At 28.9% G+C, this 21,133-nt stretch overlaps 1 protein-coding gene across 7 annotated transcripts in view; it reads left to right on the top strand.

The window, feature by feature from the left end:
- Daam (disheveled-associated activator of morphogenesis-like protein) overlaps positions 1-21,133 on the top strand; it is a 39,377-nt gene that overhangs the window by 16,005 nt on the left and 2,239 nt on the right. For 2 of the 7 annotated variants that reach the window (XM_083083754.1, XM_083083755.1), the window contains exons 2-11: positions 9,370-9,477; positions 15,734-16,042; positions 16,636-16,860; positions 17,082-17,679; positions 17,759-18,033; positions 18,543-18,875; positions 19,167-19,642; positions 19,866-20,302; positions 20,526-20,653; positions 20,898-21,068. In XM_083083754.1, coding sequence (XP_082939880.1) covers positions 9,436-9,477; positions 15,734-16,042; positions 16,636-16,860; positions 17,082-17,679; positions 17,759-18,033; positions 18,543-18,875; positions 19,167-19,642; positions 19,866-20,302; positions 20,526-20,653; positions 20,898-21,068 — 2,994 coding nt within the window. In that variant the 5' untranslated portion in view covers positions 9,370-9,435. Of the gene's footprint in view, positions 1-1,571; positions 2,228-2,840; positions 3,087-8,254; positions 8,524-9,369; positions 9,478-15,733; positions 16,043-16,635; positions 16,861-17,081; positions 17,680-17,758; positions 18,034-18,542; positions 18,876-19,166; positions 19,643-19,865; positions 20,303-20,525; positions 20,654-20,897; positions 21,069-21,133 lie in introns of those variants that run through there. The other 5 variants (XM_083083750.1, XM_083083752.1, XM_083083751.1 and 2 more) reach the window with 5 other exon arrangements.

The following is a 21,133-nucleotide window of genomic DNA, read 5'->3' as shown; positions in this document are numbered from 1 at the left end:
ATATTTGTTGAAGCAGCAAATCAAGTGGATTCTTCTGAATAAAAACATCTCTGACAAAGCTCATGTCATTATCATTTGTATTTGATCGACTTATTTTAATCCGATTACATGGACTCCCCCCGTTGTTAACAATCCTGCAGATACAATTACCACAATAGAACATCTTCAAGGTGGAGGCAGAATCTGATGAAAGAGATGGCAATAAACTTCTATCTCGTCCCTCTACTATGCAGAAGGAATGACGCAAAGAAGGAGAAAAAAATTCTGACGGTCATGTGTTTTATTTTTCCTTCTGAAAAACCAGTCGTCGCGCATCAGCGACGAAGAGACAAGAGTGTAGTTTGCCAGCAAGGCTGTTGCCGCGGGACAAGCAAGGACGGACACTTTTTGTTGTGCGTCACATCAACGATGACAACAACGCGGGTCACGATTTCGGGTCTGAAGATCCAAGATTCACGTTTCGCATGCCAGGCACACGCAACGCATACATGCGAGTCAGTTAGCTGTGATTCTATTTCTTTATCTTCGCTTATCAAGTACATTTAGCATTCAAGCTTATTGGCCATTATGAGCCATGATAAAATGTGTTTGGATTCTAATTTTAATAGCTAAAAATTTGAAAAATGCGTATAATAATGTGTAAAATTGCGCACGAAAAATCTGATAGTTGGATAAAATTTATTTCATTGCTTTCATATGTTTTACAACGTGTTCGGTATAGCAAGTTTTTTGTAAATATATAGCAAACTTATCACAGATCTATAAGATGAAAGCAATCGAATCATAAAAATGATTTTTCCAAAATCAATTGGAAAAATCAATTTTTCCTACAAGGAAAAATGCATCGCACATGCTCGTTATTTCATTTATAATATATGCAAGGATTTTAAGAGCCTTTCGCTTCAGAATTCATTAAATCTTGATATACATATATTAATTGCTGTGTATTAATATATATGACATATTAATATTATGTATATTTTAATTAAACATTGGTCTATTTATTAGATAAATATATCAATTATAATATCAACGTAATATCACGCTATTGATATAGCGTTAATATGTAAAAGAATTTATATTATTTACAAATGTACTTAACAATAGAGAAATTAGTTCGATTAAATCTATAATTTAATATTAAAATTTTAATATTAAATTATAATTATTAAGATAAAAAGTTAGATTTAAAAAATTGCATCATTACATTTATGTAAAATAAACCATATGAATATTTTTCATAACATTTTTGAGTAAACTAAAAACGATCTAAAGAAAATAAGATATATTATTAATCATCTAATGCACTTTCTTTCTTTTTTTGTCTTTAGTCATTTGTAATTGGTGATAACGATAGAAAGTCTATATAGTCACAAAAGAGTTGGAGTTTTCGCATATCTTATGTTTTCATTAATGTTACACGCAAAAGAAAGTGCTCGAACGAGGTGATATTTCCCCGCGAGCAAATTTTTGAACGTACTTGGACTTTCCTTTGCGCTTATCGCTCGCCGACTGATGACTCCTATCTGTTCTAAGCTAATATCTATCCCATTTAAATTCGATCTTTGTAGAGAATGGGGATTGCGCAGATGATATTCTCCGGTTTCACCATCAGGTCCGCGCCGATCAAAGTATTCGTGGCGAAGAATCCTAGCGCGCAAGTAGGCCCCCCTTCTTTCCAGAGCCCAGTCGGGGGACTCCTATGTGCACCTGTGCAGGTTAAGAGGTGTTGTGTTTTCACCTGGCAGTTCAACCTACAATCGCGAGCGAGAACGTTTCGCAGACGAGATCGTCTGCTGATCTTGATCGAAACAGAGAAGAAAATTCGAGTGTCGTAACATTTGTAATGTCGAATTTTACTTATATATTATATTTTTCTCGGACTCTTCAATAGTTGCAAGCGAACGTGAAATATTCCTATGAATGAAATGTTGTGATGTTAAACGTCTAATTTTTTTAACGAAGATTCGATTCAGTTTTGTTAATAAAGAGATTCAATGAGAAAAACTTCAAAAAAGACTTCTCTTTTTCGGGGGAAAACGGTGACTCGACAAACAGGAAGAAAACAAATCTTATAGAAGAAAAAAGCTGGATTATTTTTTTATTATTTGAAAATAGATTGTATTATAGAAACAGATATCGAAGTGATTAATAAATTAATTAATATGTTAATTAATAGGAAAAAGACGATGATAGATCGACGACAATAATGCGATTAAAGTTTATTGTAATTACTATTTATTGTAAAACAAAATTTTGAAATTTATGATAAAACCTCTAAAATTAACATTTCTATTTTTAGAAATAAGGAAATATATACAAATATTATAACCTTTTTGTAATAAAAATCATTATTCAAGAGTGATAGAGAAGAAAATTAGTATAATATTGATTTTTTAAAGTTAATTAATTTTATCACTACATAAAGTCTTAAATAAAAATAAAATTGCAATGTCTCTTAAATATTATTCAACACTTTTTACCTTCATCTACATAATATAAGGAATCTTTTTATTCAATTCTGGATTAAACAAAAATTTTTTAAAAATCAAAAAAGTGTAATTGAGAAGAAAAGAAAAAAAAGATTAATTAAACGTAAATAAAATCTATGATAGGAACAAATGTCAAATTGCAAAGAAATGTAGCAATTAATAAAACTAAATTAGTATTTTCAACTCTGTATCAATGTTTTTTGAGAAATAAAGAAGTAATATATCAACTGCAAGTATTCAGAAAAGAATCAAGATATTCGCTCAAAAGGATTATATTATAAAAGAATTATATATCAAAAAGAAGAGATCTCTCTCAAATGTTACGTGTAATTTCCAAAATCTTTGCAGGATGATGCACATTAAAATATTATAAATGCGCTAAGTTGTACATTTTATTCTGGGACGATGTAATTTTACAGTGCTCATCGACAAATATTGATAATCCTCGTATGCTAAGCAAGTAACTTTCGAATGAGTACTCTCGGTATAAGACATTTCAGTTAGTGGCTTGAAAGGGCAAACGTTTGAAGAAGAGTCTAATCGACAAAATTCAAGATGGACACCATGTTGGAGAAAATGGGAAAGCTGAATCTGGTAATGTGTATAGTTCAAGTATTAAGCTGCATATTATAGATGCGTTATTAGTGGAAGCTTCGTCTTAAACGCAATTATTATTTCTAGTAAATTGCGATAAAAGAATGTTATATTGCGCAATTGGAAGAACAGGCAAAGTACCGTTTATTTTATGATTATGGTTTGCTACTTACTTATCTTTGAGCAATCTATTTTGGAGCAATGGAAACAACATGAAAGAAAGCATTTGGCATTCTTTAAAGAAAAAATTAAATTATTTTTATGAAGCCTATTTTCTAGATTTTTAAATAAATAACGAAATCATAAGCTTTATTTAATTTGAAATAAATTATATCTAATATTATTCTGATTAAAATCTGGATTGTCAATGTGTTTAATTTTGAAAATTTAAAATTACAGTAAGTAATAATTTTTTTGGTATTTTAAGAAAAGACCAACTCTATTAATATGACCTAATTATATTTATATAACAAATATATTTATATAACAAATATTAATATATAAAACAAACAACATATTTAAAATAAATATTAATATAAAATCGATTTGTGTATATCATACAAGCAGTTACATTTTGCCTTGATATATTTCTACTCTACTCTCATGTTTATTTTTAATATTATGATTCAATCATTAGTTAGCAGCAGCTTCTAAACTATAGGAGACTCTAGAGGAAAAAAGAAAGAGAGAGTGAAAGAGAAAATGACAGTAGCTAATAAGAAAGTTATTTTTATTAATGGTAAAAAATTCAACTCGCATTTTATGACAGCTGATAGATCGATTAATCAATGATTCCACTGATGTCGATAAGGGGGAAGGGCACATAAAAGTTTCACTCAAATATCTTTGGTGAGAGTATACTCGTAAAGAAGAGAGAAAAAGAGAGAGAAAGAGAGAGAGAGAGAGAGAGAGAGAGAGAGAGAGAGAGAGAGAGAGAGAGAGAGAGAGAGAGAGAGAGAGAGGAAAAGATCAGAGCTGACAAGGAGAAAAATGTAGATGGTATGAAATAGAAAGAGATAATGTGCGGTGTAATTCAGCTTGTTTTTCATTGTTCATTGTTACAAGTGTTTCACTACAGTTGAATTTATTAGCATGCGAATAGCGAATACGTAATCATAATACGTACAATCTCTTACTGTACAGCTGTTCTGGATTCAACTACACCCAACAAAACTTGTCTTTTTCTTTATTATGTCTTTCTATTACATCGCTTTAATATTATAAAATTATGTAAAAGATAAAAAGATAATCTTTCATGTAAGAACTTTTTAGAATTTATGTTTATTATTTATATATGTCTATTACAGATTTTCTGTAAGATTAATCTCTGCATAAATAGGCTTAGCCCTTTTATAAAGCGCCGAATCTGCATAGATTGGTTTTTTAAAAAGCCTAAACTATTTGTAAAATATTTAATTTTCAAAGAACTTATGCACACAATGTACATATATATGTTATTTACATAGTATTAAATATATAGAGAGAGACAAAAAATGTATAGAAATTATTAAATGCTTTAAGTTAATACACTCTGCTAGATATGCAATCAGATGAATCATAATGAATTTATTAAACAGATATTTGTAATGTTATACATACTTCATATTTTGAAAAATACGAATTTATATGCAGAATACATTTCGCATTTTTTGTCCATAGAAGATGTTTATGGTAGTGATAGTTTCATCATAGTTGAAAGTATGATGGCATAATGCGTCGCGCCATAATTATTCAAGTGAATTGACCTAATTGCGAGGAGGTATTTATTTCGATCATAATTCGAAAGAACCGTGCATACATTGATGTAGTAGAAGTCGGTTCTCAACAAAATTATACAAAGTAAATAACTTCAAAATTGTTTAAAAAATTGTTTAAAAAATTTTTTCAGGAATTATTAAAATTAAATTTAAATATGTAAAAATGGAAAGGCATATTTATTTTCGATAAGTTGATTTGTTAACAGTGTTTAATGATTTTTTATTTTTTTAAATAAAATTGTATTTTTTTTAATTTTAATAATTCTACAAACTGCAATATCATATATTGAAAAAGTTACAAAAAAATTCTCGATGCAGAATTAAGCAGCGTTATTAATTTCAAAAAGACGCAAGAAAGAGAAAATGTATATTCATATGTACATTCACAATCATGTGATTATCTTCTCGCACCATGAGCAATGAAACTTGTGCGAAATTTTGCTCACATAGTAAATTATAAAATGAATCTCGCACGCTGCACAGCTTCCAAGTATCGAGTGTCACGAAATAGCCATAAATAAATCGTACATTAATCGCGACTGATGTGCGCGATTATTTGATCCGAATGATGTACGCGTCATTAAAATGATATCTACGAGATCAAATCGCTTGCACGCGCCTCACGAAACACAATAATTATAGCAGGTAATTATACCGCGGCAGTGAGTAATGAGTTTATTACTTTCAAGTATATTATTATTATGCTTCTTTTTGCAGCATATATCTAACATAATATGTCTTAGCGCAAATTTAATATTATTTCTATAACCAGATCTTTCGAAATATGTATTATTGCCATGAATTATATTGATAAAACATTCATTGATCTAAATCTTAACTAATCAGATTTAATTAGCTAAGCAGTTTTTGATATTTTCGAAAAACGTTGGCTGATTATATAATTCAAGTTATATTTGCATACTCAAAGGAGATATTAAAAATAGTGTAAATGTATCATGCTTTTTTATGATATAATTTATTAATAATTTTTTTAATAATTTGATTAGTAATTTGATAATTGATGATTATTTATGAGATATTATATCTAATGAAGAATGTAAAATTAGAGACATGTATATATTAATATTGCTCATTTTTTGTAATCATGTGACGAAAGAGATAAATTATTAATCGATGCGATACAAGTTGATAAGACGCTTCGGAAAGATATCGGAAAAGATATGAGATTATATGATTTCTAGCAAAACAAATATTTCTATGTCAATAATCATTTAATTAGTATTATTAATAATAATTATATATATAAATAGTAATCATATTAATATATAATTAATATTTAATAATTTAATTAAAAATTAATATAAAAAAAAACAAATTGTTTTGATTCAAGAGAATGATTTTTTAAATATTATGTTTTTAAACTCTTATTTTATTACCTTCTTTTTATTATTATAATTTAATATCAGAGTTTGTTATTTTGTATTATTAAATATACTTATAATCTTGTATTATTAAATAATAATTACATTATTTAAAATTATGTGTTGTGCAAATAAGAAAATTTAACGTGTCTTATATAAATAAAATATAATTACTTTAACTAATCAACTACATATAATCACACAAATTATTATATTATTAAAATTTATTTATGACGTATTTTTTTGAATATAATTCTTTGTACATGAATATTTCTTGCAAAAATTTTACTTGTATTGACATGTTAAACCAATAAGACTCAACGCTTTCCTTATTTCTTTCTTTTGCTAAATTAATATACGTAATAAATGACTAAATGATCGATAATGAAATTGTCACTTCTTTCAAGATATACGATATTATTTTCTTATACGTTTATAATTGTCTCAAATTGATAACGTGCTGACAGTGAGCCATGATGCACGTAAATTCGCGTATCCCTGTATTTTTCACGAGGAAGTAATTTGAAAAGATGGATTAGAGACCGTAAAGCTTTGGAAAGTATGCTTACAAGTCCGTGACTCGCTTCCGTCGTTGTATAGTCGCTTCCGGCAAACGCCGTTACGATGGCATTTGCATTTAAAATAATAATTCTTTCAGTATTCTTTAAAAGTTAAGATATGTGTAGATAGATTTATACATATATCAGAACTCGGTACTACGCTCGAAATACTACTATCACTTATCGAAATTTATGCAAATTAAATTGCAAGGATACGTATTAAATTATTCGGTCCGACGTCATTATATATGTTTGTTTTTTTTTCTGTCACGATACATTAAATAAGCGAAAATTTCATTCATTCTTACATGTAGTTATGCATTTTGAAAAGCATGTGTCACAGAACGAAATATCGTGCGCGTTTACACATTCACGTACAGGTGCTCTGATGTGTTCGACATTCTTGTTACATGAACCGCGATATAACGGCTTGAGAAAGGTTGCAATTATTCACGAATAGAAACAGCCGAAAGAAGCACATATAACTGCCAAATACATATCGAGTAATATCTTATTGACGATTATGTACGTCATAAAAAAATTAATAATATTCTGAATATGTTCTGAATAGATGCTCTAAAGCAAAATTTTTACTTTAAGATCGTTACATGTAATCAGGTTGAAATCAATTATATTCGAAGGAAAGTTCATTTCTGAACTTTAATTTTTATTTTTTTAATTTTTATATCTTTTTTTCACACTTTCTGTTTTTTATAAATTTGAATTTTACTTTTAAATGGGTGAGCGCCCACATTCTCTAAGAATATTTCTGAGTTTTTTCTTTTTATACCTGTTTAACGAGTTTTACAAGTGATAATACACGAACAATGTATTATTGCATTAATGTGCGAATCGGTATCGATATGATGACCATTTATCTCTTTGTTTGTTGTTATTTCTTTGCCTTTGTTTCTGACAGTTAATTTTAATATGTACTTTTGACTCTCTCTTCTCTGTTTGAATTAAGAAGAATCTGGATTAGATCAAAATTATGTTTTTCAACTTATGATTATTATTCAATAATATTTCGCGGTTTTAATCTTTTTGCAAACTTTGTAATTTATTTTTTCATGGATAATTTATTAAATGCTGATTACGTAATAACTTTTGATAACGTTTCTTAGCCTTATTTACATATTTTCGTTGATTGCTTATCATATGAACACAACTCTTTATTTAATATTTATTTACCTTTAAATATTATCTCTAATCATTTTGTAAAACTAATATAAATGCAGGAAAATATCTGGAAGCTAATGAAATGGAGGAATTATATGTCCTTCGCATCATAAAAATAAGATGCTTGCAAAAGTGGTTTGTCTATTTATGACTGGCAGTCAGCTGATTGTTAAGGCCGCAATGATATGCATAGTCTCGCGATAACTGGCGCACGATAATTGACGTAGTTCTGTTCTTTTTTTCTTCGCGATAAGAATTTCAACGTGCAAGATAAGGTAGAATATTAGTCGACAGCGTCAACTAATGGCTCAAACTCTCCAGTTTTTACCTTCGTGTGAGCGAAGCGGTTTCCTCTCCAAGACACGCAAAAGTGAAAATCGCGGTTAATCATAAGGATAATTACAATCGAAAACGCACTGAGCGTTTGATTTTTATCTGATTGTATCGTATAAAAAAACGATTTGATTGATCTTGAAAAGTGATGTCGACATGTCGTCTTCTGTTGAGGATCAGGATATTGTGCCCTGCCCGAAAACTGAAACTGAAAGATGGCACGTAGGTAATCAAATCGCGAAGGAATTTTGATTGTTAGTGAAAGGCTTTCGCTGCGTTTATTTAAAATCCGTCATCTGTAGGCTGTTATATAATCATTGATCATCACTTGTTGCATTGTTAATTAAAAAAAATTGTAATTATAAACTACGATTTGTAATTAAAATTTCAGTTTTCTTTCATTATTATATAACATAACATAATTTTTGATGTATTTACAATTGTATCAGACAAACTAGAGAAGAGTTGAAATTATCACATTATTACATTACATTACATTTTTATGTATTATTTTTATATATTAAATTAGATCTGTATTTCTTCAATTTTCGTCATTTTTATACTTATCATACATAATATTCTTATATTGTAATTGTGTAACGACTAGACAGAAAGTTCCGTGTATAAAATTAAAGGAAGACGAAACTCTGTCTGTTACGAAATTGACATTTAATGCAATGTTATTATAATATTATATCCCTAAAATTATTTACTCTTGTTTTCTAATAGCGTTTTTAAATTATATGTTATATGGCATATTATATTGTGTTATGAAAGTGCATAAAATTTCTACGACATAATTCTTAAATTCATCTCTTTTTTAACTACATCTTTATATAACATAAAATTAGATATTTTTTCTAACGAACTTTTCGTTATACTTTAACAAAACACTATTGTGGTTATAACGATAAGTTTTATAATGACTTTAGTCTTATAATGACACTAATGCGTTATCTTTACATATGTAAATTCTTTGGATCTTTTCATTAATATTTTTCGTTATATATATATATATATATATACGGCGTAAAATTATAAATATTCATGAAAAGAATTTTATGATTTGCAGAGGATTCCAAGCTGTCCTGTGAAAAGTTCACAGCCTCTGAAAGAGTTTGTCGGTCGCTGCCAGACTATGCCATCACGAGTGAAGAAATCGTTTTGCGGCTGCCTCCAGGTATGATACTAAAAGTAAATTTTGTGTAAATAAATATACTTTCTACGCGCATGATTAATTTTATAGATAATATATGATATGATGATTATTATTAAATTAAGTTGATATTTGCCAATATATTAAAAACTAATATTTTATTATTATATCAGAAAATTAATCTCATTAAGTCATCATTAAGTTACAACAGTAATTTAATTTGAGAAAATTAGTTAAATAAAAAAATTTCAAGTTTAATTCTTTAAAATAGCTAATAAAATCTCTCTTATATGTAATTATGGAAAAAATGTCAATAAGAAAAAATGTATTATCTATTAAAAAATATATATAATGTAACATTATTATTAATATAGCTGCATAAGCATTACAAATGTAAAAAAGTTATATGTTTTTTATATCTATAGCAAAAGAATATAAATATATGTTTACATTTTGTAAAAAAAGGATGAAGAAAACGAGTAAATATTTACAATAAGCATTTATATATTTAATTCTTTTTTAAATTTATGCTTAAATTTTATGTGTTTTTTAATTTATAAATTTGACATTAACTTCTCTCATAAAATTATTATTATATATGATTAATATCATTATAAAAAATGTTTGATATGTACATATATTCTTAATTATATCTTCTTAATATTTCTTTTCTCTTATTCTCACATATGCAAACACATGTATACTGCATAAATTTGTTGAAGCATTTCTCCGTTAAGCTAGATACATGTGTTAATTTGAAAGTCGACTGAAAGTGAAAAGAATTGAGTTATTAACTGCACTCTCTTAATTCGTCTCTTATGCGATTTATTATCATTAAATCAATAAGAAGTCTATACAAATATATCTGTTCTATTTTAAATACACGTGTTCTGATTGAATGCGTTCAATAGATTCAACACGTGAAAAGCTTTAAATCTGTATGTATACTTCATCTATTTTCATGAAAATATAAAAATAATATTAATAAATAAAAATAAAATAAAGGATATATTATATCAGTCTGATAACAAATTTTAATTTTATTTATACACTATAATTACTTATATTTTATTTATACGTTATAATTACTTATTTATAAAGAAATATTTCTATATTTAATGAAGATAGAATTTTCTTATTATGTTAAGCTTTCTTAATCATCGTTAACCATAATTATTTCCATATATATTTCATAAATATACATCATCATTGCTTATTAAAATGCATACATTTCTCGATAAAAAATCGTGATTATTCGTTCATATTCTCGATGAAAATATTAATAGACAGAAATCTAACTATTCCAACCAGTGAGAAAAAATTTTCTGCGTAAGTTGCTTCAGGCTATTATGCATTGCATGTCATGCAAGTGCAAAATTATTTCGTGATCAAGATTGGACAACAAGGTTGCAACAACTTCAAAGATTTCTCCGTGATACTCATCAATTATCTTTATTTATCTAGCAACCTAGTGAGATACATTACTAGGAAATCCTTTCTGCATGCCAAGCGCTATATATCTTGACATTATCGACCTTTGTAAAAGTCGCACATGTCCTATTCTAGTTTTCAGATTGCAGCTTTCTTCTTCTCTTGTATATGTCTTTTTAAATAAAATAAATATCGTGATGTCGAGTAATCTTATTACAGCATTTTAAAATCTCGTACAATGCACTATTATGAGATTCCACTGTATATATATAAAATATTTAAGATTAAAAATTAAAAAATTGATGCAAAATATTAGCTTTAAAAAGAATATATTTTTAACATGTTAATATATTTCAATCAAAAATCAGATAATATTTTAAATATATACTTTTAAATTAACTCCCATGATCTCATGCTAATTTTTTAATTTTTATTATTAAGTAAAATATATAATTATATACATATACATATTTGTAATTAAAATTGAAAGTCAATTATAGAATTATATATTAAAATTCATATTCAAATCGAATAAAAAAACATTATTTTATTCTATATTCGCATTTTATTATCGTAAAATATTTCAATAATTTTTTAAAATATTTGATACAATTTTGATAATTTTTAATGTATTTCTACTAATCGCAAATTGTACCATTCATAATATTGAACACATATTATATGATTTTAATAATGTAATAATTTCGTAGAAACGCAAAATCGAACGAAAAATCCGCGGAAAGTTCATAGTAAACTTAATTAAATTACTATTCTTTATTTAATAAATAATTCAATATTCTCGGAATATATATCGTGTGTAAGAAAAGGACATCATGCAATATTAACGGCGTCTTGCAGCGTCATGAGATCTGGCATGTCCCTCTCGTGCAAACACGAACATTCGAGGTCTTTGACATCGTGACCGCGATGGTCGATTGAGCCAAGAAAATCGGTATACCGTTTCTTCCAGAAACGCAACATAATCTACAAATGGTCGTTTTCGATCGGTTCTCTGCTGTCTCGGTGATCTGCAAATTTCATTATCTTGATTGATTTTTATTCATTCGATTCTCTCAGTTGAAAGTCGACTATATTCTATATGCGAATATAATCGTATATCTAGTATCCTTAAGTGTTCTGTGATCTTTTTTTCCTGGTGAACGATCGGCCGAAAAGTAAAACCTTTAAAATATTTGACTCGGAGAATAAACACGAGATACCAAGATCGGTCTTGCCAGGACATCGTATTCAGTTCCTTTTCTGGAAACTAGTCAAGCAAAGGTAGATTCGGAAGTCGTATTTTATCGATAATATCCTTTCTAAAATGTTGCACAGTTTTTACGAGTTTGTTTTCACACGCGATACCGAGGGGAACTTGGGTTAAAAGATTTAAAAAGAAAAACAAATATATTAAGAAAAATACAATTTTTGTGAATATAATGTGGAAGAAAAAGTACAATATAATAAAAAGAATTTATCTAAATAGGTATTTACCTAAATAGTTTATCTAATTAATTTAATTATCTAAATAATTTATTTAATTTCATATTATTTCATTATCTAAATAAGTTTTTATCTAAATAGATATTTATCTAGATAGGTTTTTATCTAAATAGGTATATAATTTATCTGTAATTTATCTAAATAGGTATATAAATAGGTTCAAATATTATGAGATTATAAAAATAATCGTCAACTCGGATAAAAATATTCTAGACAAGACTGTGTATTTTATTTTATTAGAATTAAAACACGCATCTAAAATAGAAGTAGATCGCTTAGAAAAATACTTTATAATATATATATTAATATAATCCAAGCAGATTGTAAATAACTTTGAGAAAGAAAGAAATAAAAAATGGAACAATCTATTTGAATAAAACAACTTTAATTGATAATATAATTAATTCTCGCGTTTCAATTAATGTATTGTTTTTTTAAAGATATATATATATATATACGCGAGAATTAATTAAATTATCAATTAAAGTTGTTTTGTTCAAATAGAGAGATTGTTCCATTTTTTATTTCTTTCTTTCTCAAAATTATTTGCAATCTGCTTGGATTATATTAATATATATGTTATAAAGTATTTTTCTAAGATCTGCTTCTATTTTAGATGCATGTTCTAATTCTAATAAAATAAAATACACAGTCTTGTCTAGAATATTTCGAATATATCAAAGGCTATCGCAGGTCATTTAGAGGGAAATATAATAAAGAGTTAATATAAACAGAGATTTTAAGTTAGTTAAATATGAAAACACACACACACATATATATATATATATATATATATATATATATATATATATATATATGTTTGTTTTCATATTTAACTAACTTAAAATCTCTGTTTATATTAACTCTTTATTATATTTCCCTCTAAATGGTCTGCGATAGCCTTCGATATATTCGCGATAAAAATGAAGCTCGATAAGCATATCTCGTCTTCGCTTTCTAATCACCTCATTCTTTCAAATCTCGATAATGTCGTCATTAGTGACCTACAGTTACACCGCTGTAGGTAAGGCTATTCATCAAACACATAGTTGCGATATGCGTCCGAAGTTGCTTTTTCTTCAGCACAGCATCCAAGTTATTTCCTTTTTATCGTCCATCTGTTTCGTTTACCAGCATGACAGCATAATTTTCGCGGGACGACAATAAAGACTTACATACAATGCGCGACGATTAGATCAGCATCTGCAATGTGCCAAGTGAGTTTATCATAAATTGCGATTTGCAACACATGTAACGAAGGGACAAAATATGGGCCTAATTGCAGCCAGTTACGCCTAATACACATTAATAGAACTGATTCATTGTATTATCTAACAGAACTTAAAAATATTGCAAATCAAGAGCGTCTCAATTATAATATCTTTTATAATATCAATGAATTTTCCTCTAGAAAACGCGTATTATTTTTTACAATAAAAATGCTTCTTCAAAAATAATTTAAAAATAAATATCGTATGTTAAATCATTTTTTCGAAAACTAAAGATATTAACAATGATTATTTTTGAAAAGACAAATTTTTCGAATGATAATACCATGATAAAAGTAGATAGGCATTTAATGAATATATAAATATGCATTTTTCTTTTAATAAAGAGAGGAATTAATAGCACCTTTTTTTTCTCTCATGTGTGCACGCTAGTCGAGTATCACGTTTGATTGTACCTCCTCGTGTCGTGACGGTCACGTGCGTGCACACGTCTGTTTCACAAGACGCGAAGGATACGTGCGTGTAATCCTCAGGAGAGAAACGTCAGAGGATCCTGTGCGTACATATAATATATGTAATATGTGCGATCTCTTACTGCGGCAAACATATAGGGATAATATTTACAAAGAATAAATCGATGCCAGTACGGGAATAAATAATTTTCTAGTCACGTATGAAAGTATTTTAGGAATTCAGCTTGTGTACTTTTGCTATCGCTTCTTATCGACTGGAGTTACTGCAAATAGAACGAAATGAAAATGAGTGTATAATGATAAAAATAGATTTTGAAAATTAAAACCGGTAAAATTTTCCTAATATATGTACATATACAATCACATATCACATACACAAATTGTGTATCATATCTTAATTATAATAATTTATATAATAATTTTCAAATAATTTGAAATAATTTAATTATCGTCCATTATTATTACGTGTTTATTGTTGTCTCGAAATTCATAATAATCAGGCATACAATATTACCTCGCAATGTATAATATTCTTCCTTTCGAATTTGTTTAAATAAAGTCTTGAAATTTTATAATATTCCATATAATTAGATTTGTAAATATATATAAATAAAGAATTTGCAACTTTTCCTAAGTCTATGTAAATATCACCATTACAGAGTTTTCGAAATATTATTGAAGGCTTAATAAAATATATTTTGCATACTGTATATACTGTGAAATCATTGACAATATTGTCTTAAGTGCGATGATTTAAAAAATACTCAGGCACACGTTAATTTACATATATTAATAACATTAAGAGTTAATTACATATCCTCGATTGTTATAACTCTTTCTGTCATTATCATAAATATTCAATTAAATCACTACGATAATTTATTCAATGGAAAAATGTATAAAAGTTTCCAACTTTTATTAGTCGAAAGCGAAATTCACTCATAGTGCAAAGAACTGCGGCAACAGCAAGTTGCATTATTGATCGCGATGCTATCTGCTTACCCGAAAGTCTATATATATGCACATATATGTGTACGTAACTAACATTTTAAATATAATTTTGCACAATATAAATATAATAATAATAGTATATTTAGTATTATATTTATTTAATTATAATTCATATAAATAAAATTAATATAATTCATATAACGCACATGTTGTGTGTGTGGTATAAAAATGGCGAATTTTTTATTACGTTTTTGTTATAGGATTATATTGATTATTCTCAATAAAAAATTGGAATGATTATATTGATACTAATGTAAAATACTGAAAATGCATTATTTCAGAAAATTTATTTATTATGTATAATAGTTTCTTTATTAAAAATAAAATTGAATAATGTTTAATTATATTAAATGATATTGTGTGAGAATTATAATGTTTAATTATATTAAATGATATTGAAATTAATGGAGATAAAATTTACTTTTTCTTGAAACAATTTTATAGATTTCGCAGCTATTTATATAAATATATGTTACATGTATATAGAATGAAAAATGGCCAAACTAATATTTTTATAACTTGTAATATATATATTATTATATATTATTATATTACTATATTTTGCATTATTACTTATACAATCTATAATAACCTATACAAAATGCTGAACTAATTTAATTGCTCTTTTTACAGGATGATGAGCCACCGGAAATCACGTATTGCGTTGTGGAACACACGGGTACGCTCACGCTACAAGCGATGACACCTACCTTGCCGATGCCATCCGAGGAAGAGCTAAATAAAATGTTTCTCGAACTAGTCGATGAATTGGATTTAACTCAAGCCAATCGACAAGCAGTTTTAGCACTTCCTGCGAACAAAAAGTGGCAGATATATTGCTCTAGAAAAGGTAATGGCACGCTGGACAACGGAGGGTTGCGGACAACCGATCTTAGCGGCGATCCCGAGGACTATATCAATAGATTGAAGACGATAGCGAACGTGAGTGAACGAAATTGTTTAACGGAATATAACTATCAATACAATCAGCTTTTTCTTAAAAAAATGTATTCGACATTTCAGACTGCATTTAATATTCCAATTAAAGAAAAATTTTGATGTGCACTAAATATATTGAAATTTTCTAATGAGGATCGAGATGTCAATAATACAACATTGATATTTGATAAACTATTTTCCTATTTTGTAATTTTATTCATTACAAATTTTATTTGTTATGGTATAATAAATTATTTGCACTTTAAAAGTTTTTTTACTAAAATATAAATCAAGAATAAAAAATTAAACAAAACTAAAATTAAAAGATTTGACAAGGGGAAAAAAGAGGAACGTGCTTAAGAAAGAGCTGTATCTATCTTATAAGTGAGATGTAGTACTAATGAGATGCAGAAACATATTTTTATATGTTATGCGTGTAAATTCACGATAAGAAGACTGCTTAAAGTTAATAATTTTCCGAGAAAGTTATAAAAATTATACAGTGATATATGCGAATCATCAACTTTCTCTAATAATAATATTTTTAAGTTTCTCTAGACCCTATATATGATTAGCATATCGAATATTCTGTGCAGAGTCCTTTTCCGGAGGAAGATGAGGAGATATCGAATCAAATGCGCCAAGTCGAAGCTCTAAAGACTGCCTTGAGGACGCAGCCGCATAGTTTCGTTCTCAGATTTATAGAATTAGATGGCTTAAATGCTCTTTTACAAGTATTAGAGACTATAAATGCTGAAGCGGCTGATAGCAATCTCCATACCAGCGTCATAGGATGTCTAAAAGCTTTAATGAACAATTCAGTGAGTTCCGTCTTTACTAATTTGTGTAATAAATATATAGTTTGTACCTCAAAGAAGCAAACGAACAACTTATTTCATTCTCATATTTCATTCTCCCTTTTAATGAAGATACGTAAACCACTAATACTTGACTAAACTCTTATATTTCTAATTTCATCGAGGGAAACCAAGTGTGTATCGCTATTTCTTCTTTATTATTCATAATTAACTGTTTCTTGTAGAATGGTAGAGCGCATGTGTTGGCGCATCCAACGGCAATCAACACAATATCGCAGTCGCTGGCGACTGAGAATATAAAGACAAAAATCTCTGTATTAGAGATCCTCGGCGCGGTTTGTCTAGTGCCGGGAGGTCACCGCAAGGTCCTAGAGGCTATGCTGCACTTCCAACAATATCATTCCGAGAGAACACGCTTCCAATGTATAATTAACAATCTCGATAAAAATTTCGGCGTTTACAAGGACAATCTATCCTTGAAGACGGCAATCATGTCATTTATCAATGCCGTGTTGAACTATGGGCCGGGTCAGGTGACACTGGAGTTCAGACTGCACTTGAGATACGAGCTATTGATGCTCGGCATTCAGCCTATTATCGAGAAACTGAGAAGGTATGAGAATGAGACGCTCGATAGACATCTCGATTTCTTCGAAATGGTGCGGAATGAGGACGAAAAGGAACTTGCCAGAAAATTTGAGAAGGAGCACGTGGATACTAAGAGTGCTAGTGCCATGTTTGATCTTTTGCGACGAAAACTCAGTCATACTGCTGCTTATCCTCATCTTCTTAGTTTACTTGAACATTGTCTCTTGTTGCCATGTGAGTTTTTGGATCGACAGATTGTTTCATGATAAAATATATAAGATATATCATATAATTCTGTGTTTGATTTTTTTAGTGGATTACGGTTCACATCCTCAGCATTGGTTGCTGTTCGATCGAATCGTTCAGCAAATCGTCCTGCAGTCCGAAAGCACCGAGACAGGCTTGATAAGGAATCCCGACGTGGCTCCGATTGAAATAAATGTAAAAGAGATTGTCCATCTTCTCGCAAAAGAGGAGGAACTTGTGGCAGCGAGAAAAAAGGCCGAAGAGCTGGAACGTGAAAATTTAGATATGTCCACAAGACTGGCTAAAAAGGAGCAAGAATTAGATCTGAGAACTCAAGAAAAAGTACGTAAGGTTGAAAATCAATATTCTTGGAAATAAGATATAATGCCAATTTCTATCTTCAAAAAAATAGGAAAATTTTAATTATAAATATATAAATATATCTATAAAGATATCTATAAAGATGTCTATAAAGAAGATTCGGTTCTTTTTATTTGAACTGAGAATCAATACATTCTATTATAGAAATGAAAAGAATGTTGCATTCTGATTTGAATTTATAATATATTGAGAATTTCAAATTTAAAATTAGTCTATTATATAACATTTTAGCGCACTATTTGTTATATAAAATATTCAACATAAAATATATCTTATTTATTAATCTTATTCTATATATGATACATATCAAACGTTATCATTCTATTGCTCTGCACATTATTTATTTTTTAATATAAATAGTCATGTGTGACTATCATCTAGAGTTCTTTATAATAGTTTGTAATTCCATTAATTTGAATATCATTAAAATGTCTAATGAAAATCATCGCTAATCAATATGTATTTTGTAGGAAGATATGGAGGCGAGTTTAGCAAGAATCAAAGAACGTCTCGAGAAAGAGACATCGATGCACATAGAGACAAAGCAAAAAATTTCCGAACTGCAAGATAATCTTGAGACATTGTCGCGACAAATTAATAACGAGAAATCTGAGAGAAAGCGTCTAGAACAGTTGGTAGCTTCCGGAAGTTTGCCAGACGATGCAAAAGCTACACTGAAAATTGTGGAGGATGAAGTACTTGAGAAGGTTGAGACAAAACCTACCCCGCCACCACCGCCACCTCCTCCATTAGCACCCCCACCACCTCCTTGTTTAATGCCGATTGCTCCTCCAGCAATGAAGGTTATTATTAATTATTATTATCAAGAGACATGGCAATGTCTCGTCAAGTTTATACTTTAATTTACTAAATTATTACAATTAATAATAATAAATATCAATTTATTAATTTATTAATTATGAAATAATTATGTATTTTATTAAACCTATATATTATTAATAATATCATTTAATTCTATAATTAATATTATCATTTAATGATCAATTTTTTCTACGTTATGTAATACAACATATCATATAATTAGATGCATCAAAAAGTATAATTAATAATTAATTGAATATTAAATATTGCAGGTGGAGATAATAAAAAACGTTCCGCAGCCGAGTAATCCTTTGAAATCATTTAATTGGTCCAAGATACCTGAGCAAAAGTTGCAAGGCACAATATGGTCTGAGTTGGACGATAGTAAGCTTTATAATGTAATGGATCTTGAGTCTATCGACAAAATCTTTTGCGCATATCAGAAGAATGGCGTCTCCACGGAGGGCTCAATAGAAGACTTAAGGACTCTAGGAAAAAATAAGAAAACGATGTCAGTGATCGATTCGAGGAGGGCGCAAAATTGCACGATATTATTATCGAAATTGAAGATGTCTGACAATGAAATCACTAGGACGATATTGTCAATGGATCAACAGAACATTTTGCATATCGATATGGTGGAGCAATTGCTAAAATACATACCGTCCTCGGAGGAGGCCGCCTCGTTAGATATCCATCAGAAAGAATTGCAGAATAGAGCCGACAGCTTTTTGTATCAAATATCAAAGTGCGTTGTATTTTCAATGTTATTATTATTATAATTATTAGCTTGAAGTTAATATTAAATTATTGAAAAATATTATATTTTAATTAATCTTGATTGGACTTCTAGTTTCTCATGATATTTAAATTTCGGAAAATCTATTAACTTATATCTCACGCATCACTTTGTTTTTGTTTTATTGTAACTGTATATATTGCATAAACAAAACGTTTATTTCTGCCTTTAGAGTACCGCATTATGAACAGAGGTTGCGTTCCCTGCATTACAAGAAGAAATTCGCGGCCAGCATCGCGGAATTGACGCCGAGGATGCGAGCAGTTCTGGAAGCGAGCCGGCAAGTGGCTAGATCAAGGAGACTCAGAAAGCTTTTGGAATTGGTTTTGGCGTTAGGAAATTACGTCAACCGCGGAAACGCGCGGGGTAACGCGTGCGGTTTCCGATTGGCTTCTTTAAATCGTCTGGTTGACACGAAGTCTTCTTACTCCAAGGGTACAACTTTGTTACATTATCTCGTGCAGATTCTCGAAGCCAGATTCAGAGAGGTCTTAGATATCGAGGAGGATATGCCGCATGTTAGAACAGCAGCTAGAGTCAGTATGGCTGACCTGCAAAAAGAAGTCGCCAATCTTAAAAATGGACTGCAGGATGTACAGAGGGAGATAGGTACGACGAAAATTATATAATAATTAAGTTTTGTAAATTAATTCGAATTTGCATAAAAAGACTTTAAAAACTGGGAATAACTTTTACTTGCTCTTACTATTAGTTATAATTTTTCTTTTTTCTATGTCTCTTTCTTGATAGTTTTTCAAAAATATCAGAGAATGTATGAGAAAAAAACTAGGTGTGTTTTATTATATTATTTGTGCTATTTGTATTTTTTCAGAATTTCATCGAGGTCAATCTCAGGTACTTCAGGGTGATATGTTTCTACCAGCTATGAGGGACTTCCAGGCGCAAGCCACGTGTAGATTAGCAGAGGCTGAAGACTTATTCCAAGACATGAAGACTAGGGTAAGAATATCTGTAGTATCAATCATATGATAAACTTCTAATTCCTATCAATTAACTCTATTAATTTTATGATACATGTAACATATATTACGTTATATGTTACATTTATGAATGAGAAATTATAATTAATCGATCACTTATTTTTACTTATGCAATATTAATATTCAGTTTTATTTTACCTAAATAACATTAATATAATTGTATTTACTGAAACAATAATAATATTCTTTTTTTACTGAAATAGTTTGATCGAGCGGTGAGATTATTTGGTGAGGATTCGGCTGGCGTTCAACCAGATGAATTCTTTGGTATTTTCGAAAATTTCCTGCAAGCTCTGGCTGAAGCGAGACAAGACGTAGAAAACATGAGAAAGAAGGTTGAAGAAGAAGAACGTAGAGCAAAACAAGAACAGGAAGTAAGCAATTCTGTCTTGTAATTAATAAAATATGTATAGATATCGTATTTATATCTATTAATTTA

This window comes from Camponotus vicinus, unplaced genomic scaffold (assembly GCF_025532165.1).
Source record: "Camponotus vicinus isolate PSW18456_S1 unplaced genomic scaffold, iyCamVici1.0 SCAF_12, whole genome shotgun sequence".
NCBI classification, from domain to species: domain Eukaryota; kingdom Metazoa; phylum Arthropoda; class Insecta; order Hymenoptera; family Formicidae; genus Camponotus; species Camponotus vicinus.
The sequence above is the reverse complement of the archived record's forward strand: the minus strand, read 5'-3'. Positions and strand labels throughout refer to the sequence as shown.